This window comes from Lutra lutra, chromosome 1 (assembly GCF_902655055.1).
Source record: "Lutra lutra chromosome 1, mLutLut1.2, whole genome shotgun sequence".
NCBI lineage: Eukaryota > Metazoa > Chordata > Mammalia > Carnivora > Mustelidae > Lutra > Lutra lutra.
This window is the reverse complement of record NC_062278.1, coordinates 163,656,340-163,679,755: the sequence shown is the minus strand read 5'-3', so window position 1 is coordinate 163,679,755 and position 23,416 is coordinate 163,656,340. Positions and strand designations below refer to the sequence as shown.

Below are 23,416 nucleotides of genomic sequence, written 5' to 3'. Positions count from 1 at the left end.
GGCCCAGTGTGGATACCTTCAACTCCCAGAGAGACTGGATGTTACAGAGAAGGCTCAGAATCATGGTTCTCAACTCCCATGGATCTGACTGTACCAGAAAAAAAAGTCCTTTCTTATACCCTAAAACCAGCAACCAATGGCCACAGATCAAACTGGGCCTCTCAGGGTCCACTCCAGCCTGGGGATGAGCATGAGCCATGGCCAGCATACCATGTACGCCATTTCTCTAAGGTGAACCCTTCAGGGCAGGCCCTCCTGTTGGTATGGGCAGAGAGACAGGGAACTCTGCTGGCGGTGGGCAGAGCCCTCAGCCATTCAGAGCCTGCATCATCCCTGCCATGCACTCCCTTCCTAGGGCCTAGAGATGGTCAGGATCTTGAAATCTAAACACCTGAGATGCCGGCCTCCACTGAACTCTACAGTCTGATAAAATGAGCCTGTTTTACAGAGTGCTGCAGGGGAAACAAATCTTTCTGGAACATCCACCCTGGTCCTTGAAGAACCAGATACCAGGAGACAGTATCCAGCCTCTGCCAGCCTCTGCCACGGTGGGTCCTGCTGGCAGCCTCTGGAGCAGTCAGCGAGCCCAGAGCCCTTGTCGCTTGTGGAAGGAGGGGCGGTGTGGTTGACAGTGATCAGACCTCAGGGGAATTCTTTAGTTCTGCCACATTTCACCACTTGACAATTTCCCGACCCTCTGCCAGCGCACCCTTCTTGGGAGGCATGAGTGTGCACTCCCAAGCACTACATGCCCAGAGTGCGTCCAGGGCAAGGTGGTGCTGTAGCACCAAGATCCACCCTCAAGTTGGATAGAAAGGCCCTGCTTGAGACAAAGCTGCTCCCTTCCAGGCAAAAGCGACTATGATGAAACCCAAGCGAAAGCTTTCTCTTAAGAACAGGAACAGGGCAGGCAACAGGACCAGGAAAAAATAAATCTAATGACAAGAATGCTAAGCCCTAACCTCTTTACTGACTTAAAAAAAAGAAAAAAAAGAGAAAAAAAGAAAACCCCAAACATGATTCCTCTACTGTAATAACATTTAATCCCCAGAAGCTAATCTAAATGTAACACTCAAAAGAAAACAAAAGTGGCACAAAGGAAAAGAGTCCCAGCCGGGCCTTTGGGGACACAGGCTTTAGTCCCCAGGCGAGGCTGCTAATAGAGCTGGGAATGAAATGCCATTTTTGTCTCTGTCGAGGGGCGGGGATTAACACACTGTTGTCTCAAAGTCCAGTTTCCTGAGTCATGGATCTCTGAGTACTAAGAAAGTTCAGGGCAGAGGCCAGCTGACCCTGGAGGCTGCCACTGCCCTGGAACCATGGCTATCACTCAGAGCCCACCAAGTGTGGTCGACCAGGGGAATTGGCTCTAGGACTTTCAAAGGCAACAGGACCATCACTGAGCCCATCACACCCATGGTCGTCAGACAGGCTGCCCTGCCCCTCCTTGCTCTGGTGCTGGGGCAGCTGGGGAACCCCCTCACCTGCCTACAGTCCTGGGGATAGTACCCAAACCCTCTAGGTGCTCACGCTTGTGCTCCCGTCCAGCCGTGGTCAGGAGCCTCCCTGCCTCTCTGCTCCTCATCCATTCCCACTGGCACAAAGAATCGCCCAGAAATCAGCCATGCCTACACCTGGTATCTGCACAACCCCGTCTCGTGGCTTGGTGCTGCTCCAGTGTTGGACCATCCATCCCTGATCCTCCGCCAGAAGCTCTAGTCCCCTCTATCCCATTATCTCCTTTAATCCTCCTCACAGACCTTTGTAGAATCATCTTATTCCCCTGCTAACCGTTTGTCCATCTCGCTGCCCTGACGAGGAAACCCTCTCTGCCCAGCCCACGGCCGTGCCCTGCCTGGGCTATGCCCTGCCTGGGCCCCTAAGCACGTGTCTGCTGAATGGGTGAGTCATCCCAGCTAGTAGTCCTGCGGCAGCTTCTTAAGCAGGCTTCCTGCCTCCCACCTCAACACCATTACCGTTTCATCTCCCAGAAGCTGCCAGTTATCTTTCTAAAACACAAATTCGATCATATCAATTCCCTGCTTAAAAGCTTTTTTATGGCTTGCCACTGCCTGTAGGGTGAATTCCAAATTCTTCCATATGCATGAAGGCCCTTTACATCCGGACCAGCCCATCCTTCGAGTGGTATCTGAGCTTCATCCCTACCCCCTCAGTACTTGCTTCTCCCCCAACAGCAGTGCACTACCTTCTTCTAACAGCCCACAGAGAAAGGACTCACTCCCAGTCTGTTTACACTGACCCTCGACGGCAGAGCCTGCCTGGACTCAGCATGAACATGACTTCATCTGTGCAGCCCCACTGAGCTTGGGCAGGATTCACTGCTCCATCTCCTTGGCTCCCAGACTGGTTTTCCATGGGCGGCTAGAGCAGGGACATGTTACAGTGGGTTTCCACTCACTAAATATAGAGTGAGGGCATAAGGACTGGACCCACGGGACACAAACAGGAGTAAAACAAGGTTCCTCTCTGCAAGAGGCCTACAATCTAGTAGAATGTGATGCTTGAACACAGAAGGGTCAAACAGTGCTCTAAGCTGCACCCCTGGGAGTGTCCCTAGGTTCTGTGAGGCACCTTGGAGACACAGCTAGCTGACTTGGGCTGGGCAGGGGGACATGTTGGAGACAGGTACAGAGGGAGTAGATGCTGTCTGGGGAGGCTGGCAGGCAGGGTGGCATCTGTGTTCTCGGCGGAGGCGAAGACCATGTCTATCATGTACACGCTGTGTCCTGTACCAGCCTCAGTGGAGGCTCCAGATCTCCATCACCTAATCCTCTCTTTACAGAGAAGTGATTATCAAAATTTTCCTAACCAGGAAGCACCAGGCAAAGGCCCTTCCTGACTCCCTTCTGTGGATGGTGGCCCACAGAACCAGAGCAGGGGCTACAGAACGAGTCATGAGAAGTGGGGACAGTATCCCTGCCCTAAGCAGGGGTCAAGCGCAAACCACTAGGAAACTCCCCCTGGGAGAAACCCGGTGGCCGGCTGCCTGCCAGCCAGAGGAGGCCGACAGAATGCTGACGCAGAGGAAGTGGCCCTTCTGTTGTTTGTGATCAGATGGGGAAGAGGGCTGGCATATACCACATTCCGGGTATAGAGCAATACTTGCTTTTCCTTAAACATCTCCAGAGGAAGATAAAGGCTGTACAGCTTCCTTCCCTTGGTTATTATGTTATGATCACTTATTGCAAGTCGGAAAGTCCTTCCCTGGATCTAACTTAAATTTTCAATCCGTAGTTCAAGGCTCTAGGCCTGTACCAGTCAGTCTCCTAAGAGGAATACAGGTACATCCTCTGGCTAGGCTTCTCCCTCCCTGCCTTTCAGCTTCTCGGCCCTTTCACCACTGTGGTTCGCCATCCCCCACTCCTGCCACCCGGGGCCTCCCCAGCCTCTCTGTGGCAAGCCTGAGCGGCACAGCAGGAAACGCCACTGCCCAGTGCTTGATGGCTTATGTGACATAGCGAATGCACAACAGAAAACCACTGGCTAATTTCTAGGTTTCCTTTGCTCAGTAACATTTCGACTTTGTTCCGGATGGAACCTTTGGCTACACCTGCCAGCAAAAAGCCATGCTGCCTGCCTCGAGGTTCATTTTCTGTCATCTCCCTGCTAATGCGTGAGAGGGCACGACAGCCCAAACCCAGCCAGCAGCTCCTGCAGGATCCCAGGGCAGTAGGCTGGGCCCTCATAAAGGTAGGGATGGGGCTCCCACAGAGAAGCCCACTCTCCCCTGGACCCCTGGCCTTCCAGGAGCTGGGCTTCTGAGCCCAGAAACTCAATGTCCATTCTGACTTCACCCAGAACGGCGGCTCATGGGCACCTCACATGTTCACATGTCACATAAGATTTCTTCTGAACAGGAGCCACAGCCAAAGGACATTTAAAACCACAGATTAGTCCAACAGTCTCTGTCTTTGATGGAGAAATTCAAAGAAAGGGCATGAGGCGAGTTAGAGGTCAAGTGTTGATCAGAAAACAACATACTGACACACATGTGCATGTACTCACACACATGTACAGACGCATTCACACTGATATGCCCTCCCACACAGTCACACATGTACATGTACACACATACATGTGTGTGCACGTGCACAAATGTGCAACCAAGAACACAGTTCCAGGGTCAGCTCGGGATCTGGTTCCCAACTGTACTGGGAACCTCCCTCTCCCTTGGCCCAAATCATCATCGATTCTTCTCTTGCAATGTCTCTGTATTCTTATTAATTTTTAATTACACAAGCTGCACACAAGTACATCTCCTTTTTCACAAAATTAAAAACATAGCAGATAAGTTACAGTCCCCTCTGACTCTTTTTCTAATTCTGAATGCCCTTGAACTGCCCAGGGGCAATCATGGTTTTCTGTTTGGAGTGTACCCTTCCAGACTTTCTTCTCTATATCCACACAAACCGCACACACCTACAGAACAGAGAGACTGTACGTGTGTCCAGTACACACACAGGAGTAAACCCCAACCTGCTTTTGCACCCAACAACATCTCCCAAGCCTCCTCCTGTGCTAGGTACACGGCTCCAGATCATTTTTTCTTTCTTTCTTTCTTTCTTTCTTTTTTTTTTTTTTTTAAAGTAGGAGGCTATGCAGGCAGAGGGAGAGGGAGAAGCAGGCCCCCCACTAAGCAGGGAGACCAATGCAGGGCCCCTTCCCAGGACCCCAGGATCGCACCGAGCTGAAGACAGACACTCAACCGACTGAGCCACCCAGGCGCCCCTCCAGATGCCTTCCAGGCACCCCATCATTTTTTTTTTAATTTCATTTATTTTATTTGACAGAGAGAGAGAGATCACAAGTAGGCAGAGAGGCAGGCAGAGAGAGAGGAAGAGAAGCAGGCTTCCCTCTGAGCAGAGAGCCTGATGTGGAGCTCGATCCCAGGACCCTAAGATCATGACCTGAGCCGAAGGCAGAGGCCCTAACCCACTGAGCCACCCAGGCGCCCCCGCCCTATCATTTTTAACTGCTGTTTGCTATTCAGAGTCAGGCAGATTACGCTCATCCACTGCCCTATTCACAGGCAGTGAGGCTGCCTCCAAATCGGTCACTCTTGGAAATGGGGCTCCCCTTGCCTGTGGCGGGTTGTGCACACATGTGAGGGTCTCTGCAGGGCATGTCTCCAAAAGGAGAGCTGGGGCGGAGGGTCCCTGTGTCTCCCCTTCTTTTGTGGCTCCAGGTCCAGACAGTTGTTACCTTGTTTTATGTACTGAGGACTGCACCCTCTCAGCTATTGCACTTCAATCTCTCTCTCATTAAAATGTGAGTTTCTGTATAAGTAATACCTACTGTTTACTGAGTATTAACTATGTGCTCAACACATTGCCTCATGATGCGCTTGGAACAACCTTCGGAAGAAGGGGGCCAGTGTCTCCAAGCAGTTCTGTCATCTGATGCAGCCCACACATCAGGCAGCATGGCTGGGAATGCACTCACTTGTCTGACCTCAAAGTCCTGCCCTAGGCCACCCTACACTTCCCCCATCACCCCACCACTGGACCTGGGACCCTGCTGTGCATGGCAGAAGCCTCTATGGAGAAGATGCTTAGATAGCCAATAATTTGTTTTTAAATCCCACCCCTGGAGTCTACACAGTGGGACTCAGCTCATCCACCCACCCAACACATGTTCGGTGGGCATCTATCACAGCCAAGTCCTGGGCTGGACAGTGTGAATGCAGAGAAAAAGAACATATTGGATTGACCCCTGGGGAAGACAAACAGTAAACAGAAAAGATGCTTAAGTTGGATTTCAAAAAGTGAGCATACTCTGCGAGGAAAAAAGAGGGGGCATTCTAGACAGAAAATAGGATCTACAATGGTAACTCAGTATATTCTGCATTCTGAAATCAGGAACTGAGCAGAATCTCAGACTGGAAAACTTGGTCTTTAGAAGCTGTCTGGTCCAGGGTGGCAAACATGTTTCACCCTGAATGCCAACCTTGATGAGAGGCCATCCAGGTTCAGGGGGCGATTGCTGGGATCCTCTGATGATGTCTGCTGGGGGCACATGATGGGGTGTGGGCAAAAAGCCAACTACTTCCTCTCTCCAGTGAAACCACTGAGGCTCTTCAAAGGTGGCCCACACTCACTTCCAGAACCAGCCCAGGGCTCTGGCCTGAGGGAGCACTACCACCCCAGATCTTTTGTTTGGATTTTCCATTCCCACACACCACATAAACACTCCCTCTATTGATGAATTCTCTCTCTGTGTATCTCTCTGTTGCTATAAGAGAGGCAGAACTCTGCCCGCATTGTGAAGAGCCCTGGGCAGGGGACGCACACACGCATACACACACGCACACTAAAACTTACAGCACCAGCATGAGGTGGGGGGATGTCTGAGTCAGCTAGTCAGCAAGCAGCTACTCCCCTTGTCTTGCAGATTCCTGAGAGGATAGTATCTTGGTAGAGTAGAAAAGAGCCAGATTCAAATAGGCCTGGGTTCAAATCTCACTCTGCCACCAGCTGGCTGTGTGTCCCTGAGTACTCTGTGGATTACCACATTTCATTGACACACAGGCATCATCATTTTCCCTGCTTTACAGACTAGTGAGCTGAGCCTGAGAGGTAAGGGGACTTAGTTTCCAGACCTGCAAGGCATCTGCTACCAGAGCTCCCTGTGAACAGGAGACCCTGGAAGCCACGTAAGTGCCTAGCAAAACAGCTGTATGTGGGTTTTTAAAAAAATGTATTAACTGCATTTTGATTTGTTAAATGGATTATTAAATGGGTTTTGATTTGTAACCTCTCAAAGAGCCATGGACACCAGTTTAAGCCACATATTTTGGTATATTTCCTGCTCCTTTTACAAAGTTACATAAGATAAGGAAGTGAGAATGAGAAACAGCTTTTGAAGTCAGACTAATTTGAACATTATTTGGATCAATTAAGACAGAATACTATTTTATTTGGCGTTCAAATAAATGACCATTGTCTTAATAGGTAATTAATCTGTCTGTAGCTCAATTAATAGAGCACCTGAGAATATACTCTCAGGTGAGCCCAGCCCCTCCCCCACAGGTTATTCAATAAATCCTGGCTTCCAGGTGAGGGCAGGAGCTACCATGGAAGCTCAGCCCCAGCAAGTTCCAAGTCACTGTGTCCACGTTAATCAGACCTCTCTGGATCAAAGTCCTTGCAGCACAATGACTCAGTTTCAGGAAACAGTTAATAATCTTCTTCCTTCAACTCAATTGTTCTAATCTCTTTGAGGGGCAGCTCTCTGTGGGGCCAGGGAGGACTGTACAAGTTTCCTGACAGGGAGAAGTCGAGACAGGCTCTGAATGAATCCCACGGGAAGAGGACTGAAGGTTGTCATAAAAAATAGATGTGACACAATAAATGCAGGATGTTCCCTGGGGTCTTAATCTCTTCCTTCAGAAAACCTGAACAATCCTGCCTGCTGTGCTGTTGTGAGGTAGAGGGGCGAGCGCGCGTGCGTGTGTGTCTGTGCATGCATACATACTGTGGAGACCCACTTCTACCCCAATGACGGAATTCTTCCAAAACAAGAGTCTCCACACTGTGAATACTGGACTCACCAACAACATTTCCCTTTAGTTTTGAGTTCACCATTGACCCTCTGATGGGTATCTTCGGAGGCCCTGCATATATGGCGGGCTTAGCAGGCCTCAGGAAAGCTCAGCAAGCCGTGGAAAAGTCGGGAGGGCCATCCATGCCATCAGTGTCTGATGTTGCTAACCAGTGTTTGATGGGCTTTGCTTTAGTTCTTACTCTCTTTCCTTTACCTGGCATGGCCATTTTCTGCTTGGCAAACTAATCATACCTCAAAAGCTAAGTTGAGACTTCTGCTCCCAGTTATAGTAGAGTAGCTTGGGGAAAATCTACACTCACCACTGAGAAAGAAATTTTAAAAGTTGACATTTAAGAAGTCTGTTTTAGGGATCTGAGGACCAAGACAAAATAGGTCTTGAGGGCCAAGATTATGAGGGAAGGGACCTGTACAGAGGTTAGGTACTCACTCCTGGAGCCACTTGTCCCCACTGAGTTCTTTGGCAATTCTCAATGCAGGAAGGGAGGCTGAGAGTTGGGAAAACAGCTTAAGCTAAAGGGTGGAGAAGCTCAGAGCTTCTGGAAATCTCACAGGAGTATGGAGAGACACTAGTCCTTTGGAGCTCAAGGCTGCGACGGCAGCTAGGACTTGAGGGACCAGGATTCTGGAGAAAGGAGCTAAAATACAGTAAGCCAACACTCAGTGGTTTTCCTCTTTTAAGGCATTTGTCACATTCTTGAGCTATTTAAGACAAGAGGCTAAGGAGCCAAGTAAAAGCCACTGAAAGGCAAAGTGGAATTTTCAGAAGTCTCATGGAATTGAGGAAGCAAACATAGGGGTTCAGAGCTCACCAAGAAAGAAGGTGTCCTGGAGCCCTGGAAAGCCATGCCCTAGAAAGAAGGGTAAATCAGAAGTAGCCTGAGCTTTACCACACCTGCAGCAAGTGTTCAGTCAGCTCAGTTCCTCAGGTGGCCACCAGAGAACAGGGTGGAGCACTCTGGGGGAGAAGATACATTCCAGAGCCTCTGTATAGTCTCTACACAATGCTTGGCATTCAGTCAAGAATTACCAGGCACAACATTGAGATACCACCTTACACCAGTTAGAATGGCAAAAATTAGCAAGACAGGAAACAATGTGTGTTGGAGAGGATGTGGAGAAAGGGGAACCCTCTTACACGGTTGGTGGGAATGCAAGTTGGTGTAGCCACTTTGGAGAATAGTGTGGAGATTCCTTAAGAAATTAAAAATAGGGCGCCTGGGTGGCTCAGTGGGTTAAGCCGCTGCCTTCGGCTCAGGTCATGATCTCAGGGTCCTGGGATCGAGTCCCACATCGGGCTCTCTGCTCAGCAAGAAGCCTGCTTCCCTCTCTCTCTCTCTCTGCCTTCCTCTCCGTCTACTTGTGATCTCTCTCTGTCAAATAAATTAAATAAAATCTTTAAAAAAAAAAAAAGAAATTAAAAATAGAGCTTCCCTATGACCCTGCAATTGCACTACTGGGTATTTACCCCAAAGATACAGATGGAGTGAAAAGAAGGGCCATCTGTACCCCAATGTTTATAGCAGCAATGGCCACGGTCACCAAACTGTGGAGAGAACCAAGATGCCCTTCAACGGACGAATGGATAAGGAAGATGTGGTCCATATACACTATGGAGTATTATGCCTCCATCAGAAAGGATGAATACCCAACTTTTGTATCAACATGGACGGGACTGGAAGAGATTATGCTGAGAGAAATAAGTCAATTATAAGTCAGTAAGTCAAGAGAGAGTCAATTATCATATGGTTTCACTTATTTGTGGAGCATAACAAATAACATGGAGGATATAGGGAGATAGAGAGGAGAAGAGAGTTGAGGGAACTTGGAAGGGGAGATGAACCATTAGAGACTATGGACTCTGAAAAACAATCTGAGGGTTTTGAAGGGATGGGGGGTGGGAGGTTTGGGGAGCCAGGTGGTGGGTATTATGGAGGGCACATATGACATGGAGCACTGGGTGTGGTGCATAAACAATGAATTCTGTTACAGTGAAAAGAAAAGGAAAGAAAAAAGAAAGAAAAGAAAAAAAAAAAAAAAAAAAAAAAAGAATTACCAGGCACACAGAGATAGGACCAAAAGCAAAAAAAAAAAAAAAAAAAAAAAAAAGGCAACAGAAATAGACCCTCAGATGACCTCAAAATAACTAATAGGTTCCAGAAAACAGATGGCAAAACCAGGATTTCAGCAGAGACTGGGAATCAAACAAACTACTGGAACTTCCAGAATTGACAAAAATGCAGTAATTGAAATTTAGAATTCAATAAATAGGTTTAAGAGAGACTTGAAACATTAAAAGGATTAGTGAAGTGAAAGGTCAATAGAGAAATTGCAGGACAGGATGAAGATTTTTTTAAAAGTTACGAAAAACAGAAAATGAGGCACAGAGACAAATGAGACACAGTAATACATGTAACTGAAATGCCAGAAAGGAGGAAAGACAAAATAGGGCAGAATTTTATTTGAAGAGATAATGGCTGAGAAATTTCTAAAACAAGAGGACATCAAACCCCAACACATGTACCCCAAACAGGAAAAAAGAAAGAAAATGGACTCCTAGCCACATGATGGTCATATTGTTAGGAAAACCAAAGACAAAGAAAAGCTAAACATCAGACAGAGGGGGAAAAAAGGTAATTACCAAAAAGGAGTAATAATAATATCAAGAGCTGACTTCTCCAGGGAAAAACAGATATCAAATCAGAATATAAAGATACCTTCAAGGAGCTCAAAGAGAGGATTGCTACATTCTTCAAAACTGAAGATGAACTAGATTTCCAGACAATTAAAATAGAGAATTTATAATCAGCAAAGCCACACTAAAAGAAATACTATGGAAGTTCTTCAGTTAGAAGGAAAATGATCTCAGAAAGAAACCGTAAATCTGTATATCAGTAATGATACAGAAAATCTGAACCTGACTGACCAACTGAACCTAACTGACAAACATGGAATACTATACACACTGGCAGAACACACATTCTTTTCAAGTATACAGAAGGCTTAGCAAAACAGATCACATACAGGCTATAAAGCAAGGTCTCAAAATTTAGAGGATTTAGAGTATATCCTTCAACCACAGAATTAAACTGAAAATCAATTATTCAAAAAGTAACTAGAGGGGTGGGCTTGCTCAGTCAGTAGAGTGCGTGACTCTTGATCTTATATAATTATATAAATAACCCATGAAAAAAAATCAGAATAAAAATTAGAAAAATTTTGAACTCAATTAATAATGAAAACACAATACATCGAAATGTTAAGATGTAGCTAAGGCTGTGTTTATAGAGAATTCAATACCTTAATTGCATACATTAGGAAAGAAAGAAAGTTGAAATGGTATTTTACTAATTTTAGGATAGGAGTGAAATCTCTAACACAGGTTTACAAAGTTCTGTGTGGTCTGGCTTCTGCTCACTTCTTAGTCCTGATCTCTCATCCTTCATCCTTGTCCCTCTTCTCACTCATTCCTCTCCAGTCACACAGGCCTTTCAATTCCCTGAATATGTTAAATCACTTCCTGCCCCCAGGCCTTTGCACACGTGGAAACTTCTGTTTGAAGTGCTCTTTCCCCTTTCTTCCTCTGACCAAAGGCTCCTCATCCTGCAGGAATCTGTTTAAATGTCACTTCCTTGGAAAAGCCTTCTCAACCATCTAAGTCTGCATTAGGGTCCTCAGACATGTGCCTTTTAATTCAGACACTTTTTTTCACGGCTCATTACTGTAATCAATCATTGTTTGGGCAATTGCTTCTGATGCAATTAATTTAAAAATATTGTTTGTCATTCTCCAAATGACAAGCTCCTTGCTGACAGGAACCAGAGCTGTCTTGTTTATCATTCTATCACCAGCACCTAGCATGGTACCTGGCAAACAGTAGGTACTTTATACATGTATGTTAAATGAACAAATGAATACATGGACATCTAGTTAGCCACCTAAGTAAACATCCAGTTTACTCAAAGTTGTTAAAAGATGTTCACTGTCTTGGAAGAGAACTATTATTGCTGTCAACAGTTAGCATTTACGATACAATTTACAATCATTTGTTAATCCAAGAAATCTCCTAATCAAGGATTCCGCTCTCCATCCCCAGTGTTTAAGTAAAATAATTTCTAACTCTGCACTGCTTCCTGTTTACTCTGTTTGGGGAAAGGCAATTTTTGTTGTTGTTGGTAAACTCCATTTATTTATTAAATCTGTGCCACACTATGCCAAGCTGGGTGTTACAAGAGTGATTCAAATGACTGCTATTATTAATAATAATCACAACACTACCACCAACTGTTGACACGTGAGGTCTACTTTCCGTGTGTTATCTCACTCAAAGCATTTAGAGGGGTATCAGCTCTGTTTTGTGCGTGAGGAAATCAGAGAGGTGAAACGACCTGCCCAAGGTCGCAGGACTGGCCAGTGAGAGGCAGGGCCAGGCTGGATTCCAGGTCTACCTAACTCTAGAGCCTAGGCAGGCTCAGCGCCATCTTGATGCCCATCTCACACTCAGAGGTGCCCTCGAGGGACAGCGATGATGCAGAGACACGTGGAGAAGAGCCGTGGCTCTGAAGCATTTAAGTGAAGCTTGACCCCAGCCTGGAGCGTAATCGGGCCAGGTGAGGGGCATCCCCACCACTCCAGCCTCAGTTCTTCATCTGTGAAATGCCCGTGGTAGGAAAGGAGAGGGTACAGTCTAAGTGCCTTGCAGAGCACCTCCGTTTAGTCATATGTTTAGCATATACTAGTAATTATCAAGGGATGTTATAAACCTTTGAAAAAACCTTTCGCTTCACTCAGATGAAGAAGACACTCATATGCCATCTCCCTTTTGCCTTCAGAAGACATGAGGATGAGAAAGGATGTGACCCCAAAGTCAAATGCACTAATCCAGGGGACCAGGAGGCCAGCAGTCTCCACCCTCAGGATGGTGGGCCACATGGCAGGTAACAAAATGGCAGGGATCACTGACAGTAAAGCTGCATGCCTTTTCCCGAGTCTCTTCTTGGGGGGTGGGCTATTCCACGAACCAGGTAAAGAGAGAGAGGGGCTATGGACCTGACATCACTGCCCATTGGCAGCTCCAGCGGAAGGGCCTGCACGAGGGGCTGCACTGTGGTTTTTTTCCATTTCCAGTGATCACATTATTGGGCTGGCTATCATCCCACAGCATCTGGGGTGTGACTGCTTCTCAACCTCTTCCTTTCACCGAATATGATTCTGAGTGTTTCTCAGCTCTGGACGAACCAGCTGGGCCCTTGCCTGCGAGAGAAGCTGGAACATTCTATTCCTTGAGGTCTATGCAGCTCAGTGCATTTGATCACACCCAGAACCCTTGTGGGATCCCAACGGGCAGATGCAAGACCTTTCCATCTCCACCTGCTTACTGGGAAGTTCTTTCTCTGAGTCTCCTGTTACTGCACTAGGACTTGAAATCTCACGATAAATGCTTTTCCCCAAAGCTGCTCTGTAGTCCATTCCAGCAGTACGGACCCCTAGCTTCAGCTGCCCCATGCTGCACCCCAGATTTGTACTGAGTCCATCTGTTCCCACTGCCCTTCCTGGCTCCTTGCATGGTCTGAATCAGCAGCTGTATTTATAAGCACTTTGTCACCTCCTTGTCACCCAAACCTCCCTCTGATGATTCCTTCTTGTCGTGCCACATCTAAGCCCTCACCATTCTGCACTGTGACTGGTTTGCCTGGGGAGACACCCTGATTTACGCCCAGGAGGGAAGGGAAGACCCTTGGGGGATGAACAGGGCATTGGCCCAGTCCACAGGGACCACCTTCACACAAAGGACCCAGAGCACAAGGCCCAGCTCTCCCTTCCACGGCACCCTCTGCAGACCGACCTGTGACATCCCCCTGAAGTGCACGCATAATGTGCACATGTGCACGCATAATGAACACACTGCAAGCACCTGCCACTCCTTGATGTTCTGGCTCTGAGGCCTCCCTCATAGTGCAGGAGCAGGACAGGCAAGGGACTGGATGCTGGCACTCAGCGCTATGTGACCTTAGCCAGCCATCAGTGTCCCTGAGCCCCAGTCCTGCTGGGAGTAAAATGGGGGCTGCCCTGGGCATGTCAACATGTGAGACGTACATGGCTCAGGGCCTCCACACAGAGCTGACCTCAGGAATAGGGTGCTCTGAAAACCACCTCCACAAATTGAGGTGGGGGGCAGCGGGGCAGCAGCTCCCCTTTCTTGACTCCCCGGGGAGCCTGACGGCCAGTCTGTGGCCCAGCCTGCAGAACATCAGGCCTGAAACAAGTCTACTAGTCTACCACAGCCCCCTTCCCACCACCAGGGAGCCAGGGAAGAGCTGAGTACTTATTTGGCCAATTACAGATGACCAATGGCTGCCTCATATCCAGGTGAGAGACCGAGGAACAGATGGTTGTCTGTGTTATTAGAGAAATTAGAAATTAGGCAGGTGGTGGCAGGTTTCAAACCATGTGTGGTGATTCTTACAAATACAGGCTAAGTTTACAAAAAAAAATAAGCAAATTCTTACTTTATCGTGCCCTCCATTTTCGAAGCTGCCTCATGGAATTGCTGTGAAGACAGTTTATACATCTCGACATTCTACAAGGAGAAAAACAGAAGTGGTTACCAAAGATTGAAATTTCCCTCTGGCTCCCTCAGGGGAGCAACCACGCTAAAAATCGACAGATACTAATTTCTTGACCAGGATCAAAGCAGATCAGTGATTGCCGCATAGCTCGGGTCTAGCTCCCACCCACCGTGGGCCAACCCTAGCTGCAGAATCTCAGGGTAGCAATGGCTGGACCGACACGTGGATCCTCTGGTTCGGGGGCCGGGAATACATCACCCTGAACAAGACCTGGCCTGTCACCTGATTTTGTAAATAAAGTTTCAGTGCAACACAGCCACACTCATGATTTGTTTAATCATTGTCAGTGGCTGCTTTTGTGCTACAATAGCAGAGGTGAAGAGCTTAAACAGAGACTAAAATACTTACCATGTTTAAAGAAAAAAACACACTGAGACTTGATCTGGTCCAACCCCTGTTTTGTAGGTAGGTGAACTCTGCTGCCAGAGGTGAAGCAACTTGCCCAAAGCCATACAGCAGGCAGCTGTGCCAAGACCACAGCCCAGGTGTCTGATTCCCAGCTGGGTGCGTGCTTTGCTGCCTGCCAGGACCACCTTGTTCCCTGGCAAGATGGCTCCCTGTCCAGAGCTACAGGGCAGGACCAAAGGCTGGTACCTATCTCCCTTCTGAGGTTACCTAGTAAGTGTACACATCCAGGCCAGGCCTGTGTAGAGGACAGCCTGGTCTTGCAGTAAGACAAAGCTGGGCTGAAGCCCTGGGGCCACCACAGTGTGACTCTCGGTAAGTTACTCCCCTACTTTATGCCTCAGTGGCCCAGAACCTAGCACTTTCCACTTGTTTCCAGAAGAGATCAATAAAAATGCACCGGCTCACCCGACCTGCCACCACACTCCTGGTGGGGCCCCTTGTGGCTCCCAGTGGATAGACTGATTTTTTGCAGGAAGCAGTCTTCAGAATGAAACCCCAGAGGACAGCCCAAGACGGGCCAACAGTCAGACTTCCCTGGTGAGGGTGACAAGATAGCACAGGTGCCATGGGAAGCCTGCCTAGCCATGCAGACCTGGGCCAGACCGTTCTCAGAACCTATGTGTGTGTGGGAGGGTTGGTTGCCCCTCTTTTACAGATGAGTAAATGGAACCTTCCAGCTTCAGGGGCCTCCCACCAGCATGGGTCAGTCCCTGCAAGAAGTCTGAGAGGCAGTTAAAGGGACCCTGAAGTCACAGAGCCGTGCCCCTATGCTTGCCTTCTGGACTCTAAGCCTGGATCTCCCCACTCTACCATTCACAGAGACAGCCTGGCCCAGAAGGAACAATTTACTCCTTAGACAAAATGTTAAAGGTGACAGATAACCAGACCAGAGCCATGCAGGGGAAGCACCTTACCCCCAGGGCACCCCACCATCCATCTATATTCTCTGTAACCTTCTCGGTTACCAAGACGGGGGCAGGAAGCACCTCCCCTAAAGACCTGCAGGGTATCAAAGGCAGAGTCTGGGTATGAACCTGGCCCTAATTCCCATCCTGGTATGTGCCTCAGGGAAGAGTCAAATGGGAGGGCCCACCAAAGGGGGTGTGCCTGAGGGAACATCTGGGGCCCAAACCAGCAGGAGCCTGGGTGCCAGAATACTGCACTGGGCTATGCTGGGGTGAGTCCCGTGTTAGGTCTTCCACCCCCCCAAATGCTGAGGGAGCCTGGCAGGTCCTCACCTCTGAGCCCGGGAGATAGCCCCTGCCTCTCTACACCAGCCATCAGGCACAGCAGATGGGAAATGCGAACACTCCCAGCACACATCGGGCGTGAAATACACAGGGGTTCTCTTCCCCCGCTCCCCAGCCACAATCGCTCTGGCTCCTACAGGTCTGTGTTGACTCCAAGCTGCCCCATGTTTCCTCTCTAGAGTCCTGATGTTCCAGCCAAGAGATTATGATTTTGCCTCAACCAGTCTGACATTCGACCAACGCGGAATGTCCTAGGCATGGGCATAAGGACACAGACATGAATCGGCTTGGCTTCTCCTCCCACTCCACGCAGATGCTCTTCTGTGATATCCTTGATGGGGATCATTTGCAGTCAGTCTGACCTTTCCATCCATGGGCCCTCCCAGAGGATGGCGTGTCCCGCAGGCCCACCTTTCCATTTTTCTTGGGCATATGCGTTCTGTGTTCTTTAGTGAGTCACTTACTTCTAGTAGCTTATTTCCTCATGGTAAGACAGGGCTCCCACTCCCTTGCAGGATGGCTGAGAGACGGAGTTGAGTGGTGGCAGGCTCATGGTGCCCACCCTGCCCACTGCAGCCACAGGTCATGGTACCACTGGACTTTCTGAGGTGGGCTCGGGCCTTATGAAGCTCCTCCATCTGCCCTTGCGCAGTTCTCTTTGCCACAAGACAGTCTCTCAGCTCAGTCTCTCTTTGGAGACATGTCAGGTCACTGTCTTCTAGGCCTGTGGCCTGTGGTCTGTCAACGTCCCTTCCCAAGGTGGGCTGCTGGGACCCCTAGCACCTCTGTGCTGCCTCTGCATCTCCATGTGAATGCGGCTCGGCCAGAACAAGCTCAGCAAGCAGCTGAGTTGCCTCCAAGCTCAGACTGAACATGTGGTCAGCGAGATTTGTCACAGGAAGTGCCCACAGGCCAAGAAGTGGTTGTGATTATCCTGCTGCAGCTTCCTCTATTGTCTCTCAGAATGACTCAGAGGAATTCCCCTTCCTGTTGAGCCCGCCCTCCCTGCTGAGTCTGCCATGTCATCTGCCTGAGCAGACCCTGGGACCACGCCCCACAGAGAGTTCCCTGTGCAGCTCCCCTGGTCCATGGAGGTCCTGGTCTGTGCCTTGGGGATGCCGAGCCCACTGCTTGTGTCCACCAGGCCTTCCTGAGGGTGCTAGAGTCCACTCAGACCCTCTGCCTGGAGGAGTAGGACATTCTGCAGACCTTTGGGCTGGACCACCACTCTGGGCTTCTCTAAGGATGGGGGCCACCCATGCTCATATGGAGAACCTGCTGGGTGCCAGGGATTCTAAGATGAGCATGCCTGCCCCTGCCCCCAGCCTCACAGGGCTCCCAGCCAACACAATGTCACAATTACAGTGGGATGCTCAGCCAACTGTCCCACTGAATAGTATTTCACGTTAGGTTCCATGATGACAAGCAATGCTGAAAGGCACATCATGGCATCTTTACCTTTGTGCATGAGTGGGCATAGCCAAAAGGTACATTCTAGAAGTCAAACTCTTGGGTCAAAGGGTACATGCACTTTTAAAAAATGGAGTCTTACATGATGAACATAAATGAGCCAATAATGAGAGGAAGAGGGAGGGACAGCACACGTTAGATGTTGTAGTCTTACCAGAAGTAAGGGAAGGGGCCAGAGACAAAGATAGCTTGGGACCTGGGGTTCCCAACTGTAGGCCAGAAGGCGGGTTTTACTTTTTATGTGAGGGAGTGGCAGGGGAGATGTGTGTTTCAGAGAACATTCTGGCAGCTGTGTGGACCATGGAGTGTGGTGCCAGCAGAGTGCCTGGAATCGCCTGCAGCATTGTTCCACAGGGCCTGGGGAGGCCTGGGCGCTGTGCCTGCCTGGAGCCCCATCACCCATTTAAAGGTCGCAGGGAGATGGCTCCAAATGCACTGTACTGAATGCCCACACGTCCACCAGCACCCAGTGATCCTCAACTATTATCCTCCCCATTACACTCTTCAGATTCCCGATCTTAGAGTCTTGTCCTCCCTCCACCCTATAAACAGCCGCCCCTCCTCCTCCTCCAGCTGCTCCATATGCACATCTGAAACCAGAAGACCTGATCTCCATTAATTAAATCTGCCATTAAAAATTAAATAACGTGAGTAAGAAGGTGTGAGTGTTATCTCTATGGGTTTCAAAAGTCACAGTGTTTCTTCAATTACTTCCCAGGCAGTTTTCATATTTCATACTGTCTGATTTCTCCAAGGGCCTGGATTTGCGAGATCAAAAGAGAGTGTGATGGTGAGGGGGAGGCACAGGGAGAAGGCTCAGAAGGGGATGACAAGGAAACATGTCACAGGCCATAGAAGCGATCCGGCTACCACCACTGTGGAGCCATGAGGGACCAGAGCGGGGCAGGGTGTGGGAGGGGGGGAGCCTGCGCTAACCTGCTAGCTGGGCAGCGGAGTGAGCTGTTGCCGTCCTAGAAGAGAAGACAACAGAGGTCAGTGTGAGGGCCTGCAGAGAGTGGCTCTTGGGCCTGAAAGCCCTTCCAGGGGTCATGCAGACCCGCACCTGAGCAACAAGGATCCATAAGTTGCCTACTGTGTCTGTGGGCCTCTGCTGGGTGTCCTGGGAGACTGTCTACATGGTATTTCTGCTGGGGAGGGAAGGCTGAACCAAGGTCTAAGGACCATCCTGGGAACAAGTGAGGCAACTGGAGGGGCAAGGATGGGTATGGGCCCTGGAGTCAGAATGCAGCCCCTACGGTGTGTACACTGTGGGCCAGTGTCCAGACCTCTGTCTCTGCCTCTTTAGCCTCTCGTCTGTAAAATGAGAACAATAATGGAGCCCCCTTCATACGGTTGTGTGGGAATCGGTATAGATGCCAATGAGATAAAGCATATAAAATGCTTAGAACCGTGCCTGGCACAGAGTAAACGCTCAATAAATGTTTTGAGAACTTAAGGGGCAAATGCATATTAACCAACAAATATATTTGGAAGAGATCTGAGAATAGTAAAAGTAAGAGAGGTTTACTTGAGGATGTAAATTCCACAAAGGGAGGGGTTTTCCCCTGTACTGCTCGCTGATCTGTGCCCAGAGCCTCCAACCATGTCTGGTGCATAGTAGGCCCTCAATCAGAAGTAGAGTGAACAGAAGTAGAGATAAGTACCATTAGAAAAGACTCAAAAACACAAGTAGGGTGTGGTCGTTTGTGTCGTCCATCAAGAAGGTTTGCCCTCTTCCCCTGTGGGCACCGAGGAGGGCGCCACACAATCGAATGGGGAGATGTCGCTCAGAAGGCTGGACAGGATCACTGAGGCCAGGCGTCAGAGCAGGGACTTCCAAACAGCCTGGTCCCTCTGTGCCCAGAGCAGGGCTTCAAGGGGGGGAATGCCCACAGCTCTGCCACATGAAGACACGATGCTCAGAGAGGCAGTGGATCTGACCCTCGGGGCCAGAGCCTCAAGGGAAAGAAGCAGGACTTGAACCCAGGCCCATCAGCCTCCCACTCAGTGCCATGGCCTTCCCTTTGTGCCCAACTGTCCCCCAGGGAGAAACTTAACAAGGCAAAGGCCATGCAGACAGCACTCCAAGCTAATGTAGAAAAATGCGAAGTATGGGATCCCGGCTGTCCAGTGCAGGGGGAGATTGCCAGCAAAATCAAAATCAGTGCAGGCTGTGGAAGGGCCCAGAGGTGAGGGCTCAAAAAATCTCAGAATCCCAGAGTGAGGACAGGAGAGCCCCAAGCCAAGTGCTGGGGACGTGGCTGAGGGCCGGTCATCCCGGGAGCTGTGGAACTCACCGGCCTAATTACCAAAAGCTTCTCAAAGCTCACAGGAACGTTAAATTTTAAGGGGAGTGAAAAAAAATTAACGTATTTGGGATTTAAAGAATCTCTGACTTGAAAATAATAAAAAGCACAAAGAAGAAATGCACGTAAGCCTTTTGTAGTGTCAAATAATCAACATAAAAATTTCTAAATCTCAGGACATGTGATCAGAAACACAGTTGGCAAAGAATGGAAATTCAGTTTTGTGAAATGGCTTAACAGCTGGTTCCTGGTTATTTAGGAAGTCACACAACTATACCTTTGTCTCTTTCCCTCCTCCTGGGTACCTACCAGCTCCTACTCTGCTGTCATGTGGAGAAATGACCTCTTTCCAGACTTGCTCTGGCACTTACTGTAGATGGGGGTTCACAGACAATAATCTTTCCCTCCATTGCTTGAACTCAGCAATGTCCACCTGGGGTCCTTCAGAGCTAGCGCTCCTTCCTTCCATGGTCTCCTCACCCCCACGCCAACCACCTGAACTGTCACAGCCATCTATGGTCAGGCCAGACCCAAAACCTCCCCCACCCCCACCCAGGACAGCACTCTCTAGGATCTTCCCTGTACCCCCACAATGGCCCTACCTGGGATTCCCCATATTCTTCCTTGTACCCTGCAAGATAGCCCTACCTAGTACCTTCTATTCCCCAGAAGGGCCACAAACCTAGGGCTCCAACTTCATCTGAACCTTCCACACAATTTGTAATTCTCCACAACAGCTTTCCTGACCTTAACTTGGTACCCACCCCGAACTCCTACTGTGGGTATCTGACTGTGTTTCAACTTCAGAGACGAGTGAGGCTGTCACTGGGCACCAACAGGCACGTCTCCCCCAGGACCAGACACGCCTCTGTCTCTGCGCATGACCCTTTGCTCCCAGAGGCGAGCCTACCATCCCTTCAGGCTGCTGGGTTCCAGGGTCCGCAGGGGCATGTGAAGATGACTCCTTCTCCCTGAACCTGTCACCTCCTGGTCCCGTGGGGTGCTCTGAGGGTACAGTGAACAATGGGTACAAACTTGCCCAGTGTGTCAGTGTTCACTTGTTTCTTCCATACATTCAACCAGTATTTACTGAGTGCCTACTGTTCGCCAAGCCTTGCTGTACAATCAGAGGGCACAGCAGTGAACGTGAAAAATGAAGTCCTTGCCTTCACAGAGCTAACAGTCTGGATATGGAAAGACAAGAAAACAATTCTACTCAGAAGTGTCATAAAGGGACGTAGCAGGTGAAGGGAATGAAGAGTGACAAGATGGGGTGGGGGCTATTTTAAAGTTGAGCCAGGCCTCTCTGCCAGGGTGCCTTGGGCTAGATGTGAAGAGGGAAATAAGATTCAGGGAAGGTCCTAAGATGGGACTACAGACGCACTTGGCATGTTCTTGGGAAAGCAAGGGAAGTGTGGTTGGAAAATTTTCAAGAGAAGAACAGATGTAGGGAAAGGACAGGTTGGCAGGGAGCCACCGGGGGGGTTGATCAGGGGATAATATGATCTGATTTCCACTCTGGAAGGATCAGCGGCTGTCATGTTACAAAGAGAGAGTGGAAGGACTGCCCCAAGGGAGCCAGTGGGTCCTTTCCTGAGGGCGGGACAAACACAAACCCACACCAGTGGTAGAGAGTCAGCCCTATGGAGTCCAGGAGACAACCTGTGGGGCATCGGGTAGGCTGCTGGGGTGTGAGGGAGGGGTGCAGGGCAGTGGCTGGAGCCTAAACAAGGACTCCCGTAGCTTTGCTACAGAGCCTGCACAGTAAGTCTTAGCTGAGCACTAAGATCCCTCTTGTCCCTCAGCAGAACGGGGTCCGTCGGTCATAGGATCCCATTCTCAGTTCCTCTTTCCTTCTGTCAGGCACTGTGCTCCTCTTCTTGTGCTTTCTCATTAAGTCCACCCCCTACATTTGCTGCAATGACCACCATCACCTTAACTGCACCTCTCAGCTTAAAACTTTCCATGCCCCTCCCGGTCTGCAGATTGGCCTCTGACTCTCCCTTTGAGATGGCCCTCTGTAATGAACAACCTTTGCACTGGTCCTGGTGGGCTCTGCCCTTCACCTGAGACAACTTGCTATCTTCCAAGCCTCCATCATGCTCTCTGTATTGTTTCTTCTCTCAACTCTTCCCTGGCCTCCTGAGAAACTCTGATTTGTGCTTTGAGACACAACAACATCCCCTCTGCTGGGGAGTGTCATTCCTCTCCCACTTCCCAAGCAAAACTGATGTTTCCCTTCTCGGTGCTCTGTACCATGCTTTTCAGCAGCATTTCCCATAGCGTGTGGCAATCCTCTGCTAATACGCCTGTTTCCCCAGTTCAGACTGGGAACTGCATGAGCCTAGGGTCAGCTTTTTTACTTTATTGATCCATACTTGAAGAATGAACAAAGGTCTTGTTATTCAGCTCACTCTGGACCTTGCAGGTCTCTGGACTCTGCCTGCCGCCTCAGCTCTGCCCTCATCACCTCTGGCCTAAAGTAGCCAATGACTTTCTACCGGCTGGGCCTCCAATCCTGGAGATCTGCCCTCCTTGCGGCTACAGGAACAGTCCTGAAGCAACACCCCGTCATGTCGTGCCCTACTGTGTCCTTCCCCTCTCCCACCAGGGCACCCCCATCCCGCCCTTCCAGGTACCCCTCATTCCCTGGACATCTCCACATCCCCTTTCCTAACACACATGGCTGGCTGCTATCTGAACCTTGCAAAGATGTGAACTGCTAATTAGTGTTGTGACAGTGGCTTTAGGTGAGACCTTCCGAGAAATATTTGCATTTGTGAAAAGTCAGAGAAAAAAGATCCCTCTCTGTCACTTTCTGCTGTGCCAGAATGAAGAGTCTAAGGTCAGAGCTGGGTTTCCTGGACCACGCCCCTTCTCTTCTGTGTGTTTAAGACTTCCAGCATTTCAGTTGCCTCTGGGATGTGTGTATGTGTGTTGCATGTGTGTGCACTGTTGTGTATGTGACTGGGGGTGCGATTTACCACTCTCCTTACAAGAGGGTGAAGAAACAGAGCTCTAAGCATCTACATACACACAACACACATATACACTCACACACATACTGTAAAGCACTAGATAAATGTAGAGCTGTGTTAATCAGCAATAACTGTACATGTTTTTTAGAATTTTGATTTACACTGAATACTAAACTTTAGCCATCAGACCTCTAGATGAGTGCTCAACTTCATCTAAGAACTCTTCTTTAAAATTTTTCTTTTCAAAGTAGAGTTGAGCTGCAATAGTATATTCATTTCAGGTGTACAACACAGTGACTCGACATTTATGTACGTTACAAGATGCCCACCATAATTCTAGTCACCATCTGTCATCATCTAAAGTTGTTGCAATACTATTGACTATATTCTCTATGCTGTCCTTTCCACCCTGACCACTTGCTTACTTTGCAACTAACTGGAAGCCTGTGCTTCTTACTGGCCCTCCCTTATTTTGCACCCTCAGCCCCCCTCTCCTCTGGCAGCAAGGGGTTCTCTCTCTGAGTCCTTTTCTCCAAGAGCTATTCTTCATTGTGTGGAGTTGAGGTGTGTCTAGGTGAGAAGACCCACACCTTTGGAGTCCTTGGCGATTTACTGGGTGACCCAGGCTGCAAAGGAGCAGCATGCCCCACAGGACACACATACAAGGTGCCCTGTGGTTCTGTGGCAGGGCCACAGTCCCCCAGGAATCTGTCAGGACCGCACAGGGCTGACTCAGCTCTAGCTGGGGGAGCGTTAGAAGGAGCCAGTCAGAGCAGCAGGGTCAGCTCCTCTTA

At 49.2% G+C, this 23,416-nt stretch overlaps 1 protein-coding gene across 3 annotated transcripts in view; it reads right to left on the bottom strand.

The window, feature by feature from the left end:
* Positions 1-23,416, bottom strand: part of CHCHD6 (coiled-coil-helix-coiled-coil-helix domain containing 6) — a 241,505-nt gene that overhangs the window by 32,697 nt on the left and 185,392 nt on the right. For 2 of the 3 annotated variants that reach the window (XM_047742908.1, XM_047742890.1), the window contains one exon: positions 14,091-14,161. The exons of the other annotated variant lie outside the window; for it this stretch is intronic. In XM_047742908.1, the coding sequence (XP_047598864.1) occupies positions 14,091-14,161 (71 nt within the window). The remainder of the gene's footprint in view (positions 1-14,090; positions 14,162-23,416) is intronic. 3 annotated transcript variants of the gene reach the window in all.